At 34.5% G+C, this 12,386-nt stretch overlaps 1 protein-coding gene across 1 annotated transcript in view; it reads left to right on the top strand.

The window, feature by feature from the left end:
• The window catches only part of LOC111087801 (muscle segmentation homeobox-like), a 31,166-nt gene that overhangs the window by 10,314 nt on the left and 8,466 nt on the right, over window positions 1-12,386 (top strand). The window contains exon 2 of the mRNA XM_022395760.1: window positions 11,016-11,542. Coding sequence (XP_022251468.1) covers window positions 11,016-11,500 — 485 coding nt within the window. The 3' untranslated portion in view covers window positions 11,501-11,542. The remainder of the gene's footprint in view (window positions 1-11,015; window positions 11,543-12,386) is intronic.

Below are 12,386 nucleotides of genomic sequence, written 5' to 3' on the forward strand. Positions count from 1 at the left end.
GTCATCCCCACCCACCGCCAACTCTTGGGCTACTCTTTTACCAACGGATGGTGGGATTGACCGTCACATTATAACGCCCCCACAGCTGAAAGGGCAAGCATGTTTAGTGTCACGGGGACTAGAACCCGTGACCCGCAGATTGCGAGTCGAGCTCCTTAACCACCTGGCCATGCCGGGCCTGATAAGTATTGTAGACATGGAGTCAAAATAGGGATTTGTAGCTTGAGAAAATAACGTAGACACTTTTTTAGAGTCACTTGTTCTAGACTTGAAAATATAATATTTGCATTATGATTCAACTTCTTTCTGTACTCTTTGAAGATCCCTATTCCCTCTTTTTAAATTTACAATTTTTACTAATCTTGTAATTAATTATAACCATGCTTTGCCAGCTTGTAAAATGCATTCACACCATATTATTTGTTACTGAATGTTTGTTGTTTTTGATATCGTTTAGTTCATTGGTTACCTAAAGTATCACACAATTAATTTACAAAACGGAAGAGGTTTTTTACAAAAATGTACAGTTTTGTAGATTTATAATGATATAGTTAATTTAAAATATATCTATGATGTTCTTACATTTATATCTCAAAAATTTATCACATCTAAATCACTAAATATGTTTAGTTTATTTAATATGTAACAATCTGTGTACATATTTTTTCGAGGAATTATTCAATTTACAGTTTTATTGCAAAACTAACCTAGTCCGCCTCTGTTCCGCAGTCAACTAAAGCTGTCTATCAGATATATAAAGATAAAATAAAAAAGGTAGGAGTTATCTAAATAGCTTCAGCGTTGCGAATATGTAGAAATACGTCCGTACTTATTGTTCTTATAACATGTAAAACTGAATGCACTGACTAAAAATATACCTGTTTTATATTCTTCAACACCAGGCTTGAGTGTTTTAGCTTTGATTGTTTGATAAATGTGTAAAATATTCCATCTCCCAGGAGTAAGAGCCGAAAGGATCACGAAACATTAACGAAAACTAGTAGGTCACACCTGAATGACATCACAAAATATAACAGTGGACACATTAATCACATGAACTTGTACCAAAACTGTTTTTAGTTGAAAGACCTGCCTATCTGGATAACAACATAACGAAAAAGAAGTATTATTCTGGTGCTGTTCAGAATCAAAATTCATTATTAATTTTCCACAAGTATACACTTATTGTGTGTACGGAGTGGTCATAATTATACAACGCTCAATTCCTGCACTGTTATACGGTTAACTTTATACTATATGTTACTGTACAGTTTTGTGATTTGTCTTGTTACACTCAGGTAAATTAACATAAATATCGTGATCTGCTAGAACAAAGCACCAAACTTGGTATACTCACCTTTGTGGACATAACAAATTATATCAGAAAAGGTGGCACACAATATTATGGCTGTGATGTCCCAACAACCCAGGAGAAGCCCTTTCGGGTGTAAATACTCGAAAACTCAATTTATTTAAGCGTTTGCTTTTAATTACACTCCCCCTCCCAGTGGCTCAGCGGTAAGTGTATGCACTTTTAACGCTTAAAACGGATTTCGACACAGCACAGATAGCCCAGTGTATAGCTTTATGCATAACTATAAAGAAACAAAAGCTTTCAATTAAATTATACTTCACCTTATATTTCGATCTTGTATTAACATATTCAATAAAGCATATTTCACTCATCAGATGACGCCTGGATTGAGCAGAGTAAGTAATTGGACGCCAAATGACATATGGCTCACAAATCTCACAGAAAAACACAAATACATTATAGGAAATATGATTTCAATACTAGCAGTATTACGATTATAGACTCTAGGGTCACAAATGCTCTATCCAGCGGACTGGTTATGTCATGAAGAATACAAGTGAGTCTCTCTAGTAGTTCGAATTCCCTGGATTTCAGTTTGACAAAATTGAAAGTGTTTTTCAACAAGAAAGAGAAAGGCTTCTATCACCTTCGGAAATGCTTTCGAGGCCTGCCAAGCAGATTTTTTCCGCCTTAATGTGAAGTAATATCCGATCCAGTGAAGGCTTCGAAGACAGACAATGTTTTGAACTGTGATCCTCCAAATGTGAGGCAAGTTACTTTGATGTTATAGTAAGTGAAGTTAATCCCTTGAAAAACACTACTCAAGTCTTCGTGCTGGGATGTTTATTTGTTTGTTGAATTTCGCGCAAATCTATTCGAAGGCTATCGGCATTAGCCGTCCTTAATTTAGGTGTGATAGAATAGATGGAAGGCAGCTTGTTGATACCACTAACCGCCAACTCTTGGGCTATTCTTTAACAACGAAAAGTGAGACTGATCGTCACATTATAACGCACCCACGGTTGAAAAGGCAAGCATGTTTAATACCGAGATTCGAACCAGCGATCTGCAGAATGCGAATTAAGCGCCGTAACCACCAGGTCATTCCAGGCTCCCAGTGCTAGGATGAAGCCAGAGGAGACTGAAGTAAACCCCTATCAGGGTCACAGTGATGTCTATTTCGACGGTATGCACCATAAGTAGTTAAAGGAGAATACGCCTCATTACTAACGCAGAATATATTATGTCCAAAGTGACATTCTCAGTAACAGGTAATGATGCCTCTTTCCCTATTCTGACATGAATAAACACACTGGTTTATCTTTTATTTATGTTATAATAAATAGAGCGAGAAAGAACGTTGGAAGATGAACATTATAAACATTTAGCTCACCAATGTCATGGCTATGGCTCTAGGCTAAATAAACTAAATGTATTCCGTCTTTCACCGAATGAAAACTGCGTTTTGTTTATTGTATATAATCTAGTTAGGACTAGCTGTGTAGTTAATGTTATAATTCTCTTGCCCCCCTCCCAGTGGCACAGCGATATGTATGCGGACTTACAACGCTAGAAACCGGGTTTCGATACCCGTGGTGGGCAGATCACATATAGCCCATTGTGTAGCTTTGTGCTTAACTTCAAACAACACCATTATCTTGTCCTCGTAAGAATGTAGCGGTAACTTTACGCTTCGTTTAATAATCTAGCGTAAGATCGTCGTGCGTAAAATCTGAGGAAATGTATTTACATACATATTTGTCGAAACAGTGCAAAATAGATCATAAAACCTAAGCTGAAATCATTGCCCGACACTTGATTTAATTGACGTAAGTCACATTCTCTAATTAGTGTGTCAATAAACTGTGCGTAGATCATCGTTCTGCAATATAGTTTGAACAAATCGTTACCGTTCTACAATAATCACGTACCCAAGTCACTGTTCTCCAGTCAGTAGGTGAACAAATCTTGATCGTTTTACAATGTTTGTGTGCCTAAGTTATTGGTATTCAGTCAGTGAGCAAATCGTTACCGTTCTACAATAATCACGTACCCAAGTTACTGTTCTCCAGTCAGTAGGTGAATAAATCTTGATCGTTTTACAATGTTTGTGTGCCTAAGTTATTGGTATTCAGTCAGTGAGCAAATCCTTACCGTTCTACAGTCATCGTGTACCTAAATCACTGTTCTCCAGTCAGTAGGTGAACAAATCTTGATCGTTTTACAATGTTTGTGTGCCTAAGTTATTGTTATTCAGTCAGTGAGCAAATCCTTACCGTTCTACAATCCTCGTGTACCTAAATCACTGTTCTCCAGTCAGTAAGTGAACAAACCATCGACTCTTCAAGCAACGTCTGAACGAATAGTATATAGATTATCATAAAGTGACTAGAATTTTATTATATTGTTTAGAAGAAACTTAGTTGTATTTTTCTTTACTTTCGAATTTCTACAAGTTGAAAAACGTTTAAAAACCATAATCTAAATCACAAAGCGAGACTTTTTGTAGTCTGCCTGTAATTGTGGAATTATTTCCAGTTGAACTAACCATGAAAAAAGTTAGTGATATAATTTGAATTAATTTTTACTTTTTTTTTAAAGCTAAATGATTGTAAGTAATTCCGATATCCTGGTAAAACACAAATTCGAATTTTTCAGTTTAAATTACAATTGCAAGTTAGCGCCAAAATATGACTACAATCTTCAGACGAATAAAATTGCTCAGTCACCAAAGTTTTGACTTAACACCAAGTGCTATAGTTTAAGTTACGATACTCTTCGTAGAAAAAACCCACGTTATAATAGTTTTTTCCCCTAGGAATTAAGCGTACGCCACTTAGAATGGAAACAAAAAACGATATCTGATAAATTTGATTTCCTACCTCCTATACGTGAACAGAAAGAATATACTTGTTTCTTTGTGTATTTGTGTATTTTTTACTGCCCTTTTTCATGTAACAATATATCTCGTAGGACACTGAGTTTATTTCATCAACCACGTGTTAGTTTGGGTGTAACGTATGATTAAGAGCACGGTCTTTTGCGTAAAACATTTTAACTATAGATTACTGTTGTTTGATGTTAAAGTTGCTCTAATCACCAAATAATCATGCTAGTCAAATAGCTTTAATCCATAACATTGAAAATAAACAATAAAAAAAAAATTCGAATCTTGTCGTATATATTTTATTCTTTCCGTTTACGGTGATGTCTAAGCGCTAAAAGTAAAGAACAGTGTTTAACACTAGAAAGGTGGATGAGTTCAAAATGTTGAATACTAACTTATGTGTAACATGTTTCTAAAAATATGCAATGGAAATTTTATTAACTGCAGTAATAGCTTTAAGTCAAAGTTATTGGATTAGTAAATATGTGAGTTTCAATAAGCTCAGTGATGTTACATTTCCGTATACACAGTTCAAAAAGTGAAATGACGCCATTTACCCAAATTAAAAAAAACAAACAAGATGACATACAAAGGTCAAGTAGCGAAGTGAAGTCGTACTTCTTGCTGCATACAAAGGTCAAGTAGCGAAGTGAGGTCGTACTTCTTTTTATATACAAAGATCAACTAGCGAAGTGAGATCGTACTTCTTTCTACATACAAAGGTCAAGAAGCGAAGTAAGGTCGTACTTCTTTCTATATACAAAGGTCAAGTAGCGAAATGAGGTCGTACTTCTTTCTACTTAAAAATGGCAAGTAGCGAAGTGAGATCGTACTTCTTTCTATATACAAAGGTCAAGTAGCGAAGTGAGATCGTACTTCTTTCTATATACAAAGGTCAAATAGCGAAGTGAGGTCGTACTTCTTTTTATATACAAAGATCAACTAGCGAAGTGAGGTCGTACTTCTTTTTATATACAAAGATCAACTAGCGAAGTGAGGTCGTACTTTATTCTATATACAAAGATCAAGTAGCGAATAAGGTCGTACTTCTTTCTACTTACAAAGGGTAAGTAGCGAAGTGAGATCGTACTTCTTTCTATATACAAAGGTCAAGTAGCGAAGTGAGGTCGTACTTCTTTTTATATACAAAGATCAACTAGCGAAGTGAGATCGTACTTCTTTCTACTTAAAAAGGGTAAGTAGCGAAGTGAGATCGTACTTCTTTCTATATACAAAGGTCAAGTAGCGAAGTGAGTCGTACTTCTTTTTATATACAAAGATCAACTAGCGAAGTGAGGTAGTACTTCTTTCTACTTAAAAAGGGTAAGTAGCGAAGTGAGATCGTACTTCTTTCTATATACAAAGGTCAACTAGCGAAGTGAGGTCGTACTTCTTTCTACTTAAAAAGGGTAAGTAGCGAAGTGAGGTCGTACTTCTTTCTATATACAAAGGTCAAGTGGCGAAGTGAGGTCGTACTTCTTTCTATATACAAAGGTCAAATGGCGAAGTGAGGTCGTGCACCAAGAAGGCGCAATTAAAGTAGATAACTATTAGTTATTCTATTATTTATTATGAAAAAAACCTGGAAAACTCTTCATTTGTTGAAAACCTTTTACAGCATTTTGCACCCACTAAGAGAGAGATGTTCATCTTTTCACCCATCTAACAAAAGTCATCTTTGATCTTGCCATCATCAATTAATTACCTTCTCTTGTTTTATAGTTTCAATGCTGGAGAATACCAGACAGAAACTTGAGTCGTGCACTTCATCTACAATTGTTTTTCTTTCAGTAAATCAAACAGATGTTCAGTTATTCTATGATGATACTGTATATTAATGGCTTAATATTATGGCTTGTAATATCGGTAAACTGCAGTGAATTAGAAGTTCCAAATATAAAAGTATTCAAAAATACTGATTTACTCGGCGACACCCTGTTGCTTTCTTTGTACGAATATAATTTTTGTAATGAATTGAGATGTGTCTTATTTTGTAACGAATGGCTGTCATTAAGAATCTTATAAAGCACACTGAACAAATGAGATTTGAATAACTGTAGGTAATATTAGACATGTTATCTCTCTTTTATAGATGATTTAGCCAGAGTCTTCATGACGAAGAAACAAAAGTGAAATAGGTTGCGACTACCTAGTTCAGAGCGACCTTGAACAATAGTCTACAAAAGTAGATTAGTCATGTTGAATAACAACGATTTCATGTGATTAACTAAGAAATTCGCATCAAATATGTGATAGATAAAGGCAAAGAATGAGTCGAAGTAGTTTCAAGCTATCTCTCTTAACAATTGTCAGAGCATCGTGTTTCATATGCTTGAGGGGCCCGGCATGGTCAGGTGGTTAGGGCACTCGACTTGCAATCTGCGGGTTCGAATCCCCGTCACACCAAACATGATCGCCCTTTCAGCCGTGGGAGCGTTATAATGTTACAGTCAATCCCACTATTCGTTGGTAAAAGAGTATTGCAAGAGTTGGTGGTGAGTGGTGATGATTAGCTGCCTTTTCTCTAGTCTTATACTACTAAATTAGGGACGGCTAGCGCAGATAGTCCTAGTGTAACTTTGCGCGTAATTCAAAACAATCAAACAAACAATCATACGCTTGAAAGTTGAACTTTAATACAGCAGATATAGGGAAAATACTATGATATTATTTAACATGGTATTTGTAGAATACGGAACTTATATTTACATAGAATGTTTTAGACATAGAGATACTAGATTGTGAAAGTTGAACTTTAATACAGCAGATATAGGGAAAATACTATGATATTATTTAACATGGTCTTTGTAGAATACGGAACTTATATTTACATAGAATGTTTTAGACATAGAGATACTAGATTGTGAAAGTGGTGGAAAGTACACATTCTAACTGTACACACATTGGGGAAGTTAGCTGCTTTACTCAGAAGGGATTTAGTAATGTGAATGGTCTGGATTAATGATGCTTCCACAAGCATTCACTTTCAGAAAGAGCTTCCTCAGCCCTTATGTCAAAGAGAAAGTCACATCATTCTCTCTGTGATTGAAACAGGAATTTGGCGCTGTTTGTTACTTGGCTGTTGAGTTGAGGTTTTTAATTGCCAGAGTTTCTTTTATTCTGACATCTTTTTCACTGTTGATAGAAGACTAACCTATGGACTATTCTAACCAACACAAAATTCTTGGCTAAACACACACGGAAAGTTGTATACTGCACTCTGCCTAGTTAGTAGGGGTACGTATCTCATCTTAGTAGTCAATAATACGTATCTAGATACAAAAGTTTTACCAACGGTTTGTTACAAAGTTTGACAGTCTTGTCTATAATTTATTATCTGTATTACTAACATTACCATATTTAAGTACTTCACACTTTACAGTGATTTTACAAATTCTCAGGTTTGATCAACTAAATGGCAGCTGGCAAGAGAAGTAAAATAGTTAATATCTATTTTGTTATTGTTAATTTGTTATGTTAATTTGCATGTAATGTTTTTGATAAAAGAAATGAAGACAACATGTAATACTCAATACTCATGTTCCTTTATTAAATCATTTATTTTTAGCAAAATACTTTATTAGAAATTCTGACTTTTTTCTGTATAAAAGACTTATAATGTTTACTGAAAGCTTGCCAGATTTCGTGAAGATACATAAATCTTATCGTATCGGACGATGTATCGATACAATCGTATCACGGCTTCACGATACGATACTCGAATCGTATTGCTGTATCGCCACACCTGTAATAGTTAGCGCTGGATGGCACGGCACACTAATTTTTACCGTCGACATGCTGCAGTTCTACGCATGTTAGTATAGAGGGCTATTAAACACTATGAGATGGTTTGTGAAACACAAGGGAGCGTACTTTTAGCTAACGTTGCCTCAACAGTGCTTGGAGTAGAATCTAGACTTGAACACCCACAAGATGTCTAATGGTATGAAAAGTGAAACATATCAAACTCAAATGTATCTGTATGGGAGAAATCTTTCGGTGCAACATCAAACAAGGAAACGTCATGTGCTATAAATACAATGTGGCCTATTACAAGAACAAAAGACGAAACGGAGGATGGAGAAACATTCACTGAAGGACAGGGACCCACAAATTACAATTATAGTCCCTTTACATTCAGCTGTCCTCTGGTGGGTCATGGTAAATTTCAGCCCTTACAAAGTTAACATCCGGCGTTCGATTCTTCGCGGTGGACAGAGTGCAAATAGTAACTTGTGTAATTTTGTGCTAAAGAAACGACAACGACACATTCAACCTAAAAAGTGTCAAACTATGGATACCCAAAACAAATACATAACGAGCGAGTATTTATTATATAGAAATAAAAGATAGTGAGATATTCAAATGGGGCAACACATACTCCCCCATTATTACTTACGGTAGCCATAAGGAAATATGAAATACGTTTCCATTTATAATCAAATTAACTGATATATAGTGAATATTATGGAATTTATTAACAAATATGTATCTTATTTTTCTTAGCTATATCAAAAGTAATTAACCTCCCAAAAATATACAGTTTATTAACATACAGGTTCGTACATATTATACAGGCCGCTATTATGGGAATTGTCAAGTGATAATCAATCTGTCACTATATTTGGACAAACTTTCATGTGAATCTGATGTTGAATATTTCAGGCTCTTAAGACACCTGTGATTTTTTCACTTATCGGAAGAATTCTTACTATTGTTAAATAAATTATTCTAATATAGTTCACAATCATTTACGATAGAATACCGTGTTGGTTTATATTCAACAGAAGATTTTAGATTAGAGCAAATTGAGTTTTAAGATTATTATATATCTTTGTTGTAAAATGTCTAGTTAATTTTTTACTTTTCTTAATGCAGGATCCATACCTTACTCCGCTTTTGATGTGGAAGTGATTAACTTTTGGTAGTGCTTATGCTCTATATTTTTCAAAAGAAACCTACTCCTTAAATATGGCGGCGATCTAAACTTCATTACATATTTTGAAATGTTTTTTGTAGATCCACACCTATAAGAATATCATATGGTGATTTACGAAATTTCTTATGTTACTCACGGTGTTTTAAAATCTAACAGATCTCACTGGATTCGATATTGACAGATATGTTTTCTCTACACTGGTGATTTCCGAATTATGTTTTAAAACATAACAGATCTCATTGGATTCGATATTGACAAATCACCAGTGTAGAGAAAACATATCTGTGAATATCGAATCCAATGAGATCTGTTAGGTTTTAGAACATAATACGTAAATCACCAGTGTAGAGAAAACATGTCTGTGAATATCGAATCCAATGAGATCTGTTAGGTTTTAAAACATAATACGTAAATCACCAGTGTAGAGAAAACACATCTGTGAATATCGAATCCAATGAGATCTGTTAGGTTTTAAAACATAATTCGGTCTACACTGGTGATTTCCAAATTCTATTTTCTAAAGTTTTATTTCGGATGCATAGCTGATTTATTGGAATTTATACCTAGGATCAGGAATAGTGTTTAATGCGAGACAAGAGGCCTGATAAATTGTATTATATTCACTATACCTTAAAGCTGAAATTTAAAGCTACGTTCTTCCTGTTATAGCTTACAGGCAAGACAAAGTTAATAAATCTCTTTAATGTGATCAAAATGATTCAGTTGTTATATAATGTGCTTCTATAGGAGACGAAGTTAGCAAATCTCTTTAATGTGATCAAAATGATTCAGTTGTTATATAATGTGCTTCTATAGGAGACGAAGTTATTAAATATCTTTAATGTGATCAAAATTATTCAGTTGTTATATAATGTGCTTCTATAGGAGACGATTAATAAATATTTTGCATTATATTATAAATCAGCGGTATCATATATGTATTTCCACATTCATTGGGATAAAGTTACATTGATTCATAATTTGGAATTGTAATACTTCTTTGTTTGTTTCTTGTTATTTTTGGTTTAGATATTTTCCTTCCATTTCAAACCTTCCTCTGTGCTATAAAGATAAATTGTGTACATAAGTTTTAACTATACTGTATGTGATGTTGTACAGTAACTGTTGTTTCTTTAGTATCTAGTTGAACATTGTATACATTTTAGATCTAAATTTCTAACTACTGTATGTTATGTTGTACAGTAACTGTTGTTTCTTTAGTATCTGGTTGAACATTGTATAGTTAGAAATTTAGATCTAAAATATATACTGTATGCGTATCTTAGATGTTGTACAGTAACTGTTTATTTTAGATCCAGCTGCACTGAATGTCATAAAGATTTTTTTTTCTTTTAATTGGGTTTTGAATAGACCATGTTTGGTTAGGTCATTTTCAAATAATATTATATCTAGTTCTGGTTGTGCTGTGTACGTGTCTAAGATATCTAAAAAAGGTTTTGTTTTTATTTATGTCACTGGCGGTACTGTGTGTGTGTGTGTTAGACATTTTTCTGACCTATAAAAGTGTTTTTTACGTAAGTTTCCGAAAGTAACATGCTTTATAAAAGTGTTGCTTTTTACAGAAAGTGGTAAAGATTAAATTCTTATATTTCTAATGTAAAGATAAACTCATGTTTCCGTAGTGTCAAAATTGGCACTGCATTTTTTAATGAAAACGTTTAATTAACCGATGTTCGTTTTATTTTGAATTTTCTGTTTATTACAATGAGTTATTGTGAACTCCCTATTTCTGCATGTTCTTTCTTTTCGAAAATTGAAATAGAATTTCACACACATACGATCAAATCAGAACAAAGACTATTTTGATCTACATACCTATTTTGTATGTGTTTGTTTTTTTAAATGATTTCTAGAGCTAGGCGAGATACCCAAACTTGCTAATGTGAAATGTCAACTGAGACGGCACAAAAGCAACCGAAAGCCCCGGACTCCCTTCACCACACAGCAGCTGCTGACACTAGAGAGGAAGTTCCGAACAAAACAGTACCTATCCATTGCTGAGCGAGCCGAGTTCTCCAGCTCCTTAAGCCTAACGGAGACGCAAGTTAAGATCTGGTTCCAAAACAGAAGAGCGAAGGAAAAACGACTGAAGGAAGCCGAGCTGGAGAAGCTTCGAATGGCTTCTAGACCGCTGCTGCACGCAAACTTCGGACTAAGCGTTCCTCACCTCAGCACAATTCTTCCATCCACCCCTGTAGCTCTTTCTACTTCTACTTGTACCGCAGATTTTTTGACACCATTTTACACCCGACCTATGATCCTCGACCAGCCAGTGAAAGCTACGTACTACTCCCCAGCATCTATTCACTCCACAATTTCAGATAACTTGGCCACTTAAAAGAAGTAAAATCTTAAAGAGAAATATGGCGTTGGTATAAAAGTAAGTTTATGTTTTTAAGTAGTTTGGTTAGGTTTAAGAGGGAAATTTCCTTCTCTTTATTAATAACTTTTTATTAAAAATAAGATAAAAATTTATATTAAAACCAGAAATTAACTTATAGATCAATAGACCCAAAAACAATAAAATGGGTAGAAGTGCTTAAAGAAGAAAAATAAAAACCAAAAGTGAGCTGAGTGCAGTGATTCATTAATTGGGTGCTGTTGCTAGTTTGGTCAGCTTAGAAAATCTAGGATAGTCCTAAGTACACATGTATATTAAGTCGACAAAGCAAAATCATTTCATAAGTTTAAAAAATAATAATTAATATACAGATATGTATATTCGAAATTATTTTATACATTATAACCAGTAACTTTGATGAAATAATTGCATACAAAAAAGTAGATAATCTATTATTAGTATAGGTCGGGCGTGTCCCAGGAAGGTCCAAACTTTTCGACGTAATATTACTGAACACACTCCATACAATATAGTGTGGATGTTTTCTAAAATGTGAGTCATTCCTGTGATACGTTTGAAATCCGGACAAAGTCCTTAACGCGGTGGGTGCAAACTCTGATGAGTGGCTTATAATTAGCGACAGTTAGACTACAGCCCTTGAGGTCTCTGACATGACCATTTAGCCCATAAGATATAATTCATGTACAAATTACTTATAAATACAATACGCCTGTTTCTGTATTTGCACAGAAGGTTTCAGAGACGTTTAAAATATATGCTGTATAACGATGTCTATATGCAAGAAAGACGAACTTTATTATGTAGGCTTGGACAACAACAGTTTTGAAATATGCGGACTTTTCATTTCTTACTTAATGAAATT

This window comes from Limulus polyphemus, unplaced genomic scaffold (assembly GCF_000517525.1).
Source record: "Limulus polyphemus unplaced genomic scaffold, Limulus_polyphemus-2.1.2 Scaffold2661, whole genome shotgun sequence".
Classification (NCBI taxonomy): domain Eukaryota; kingdom Metazoa; phylum Arthropoda; class Merostomata; order Xiphosura; family Limulidae; genus Limulus; species Limulus polyphemus.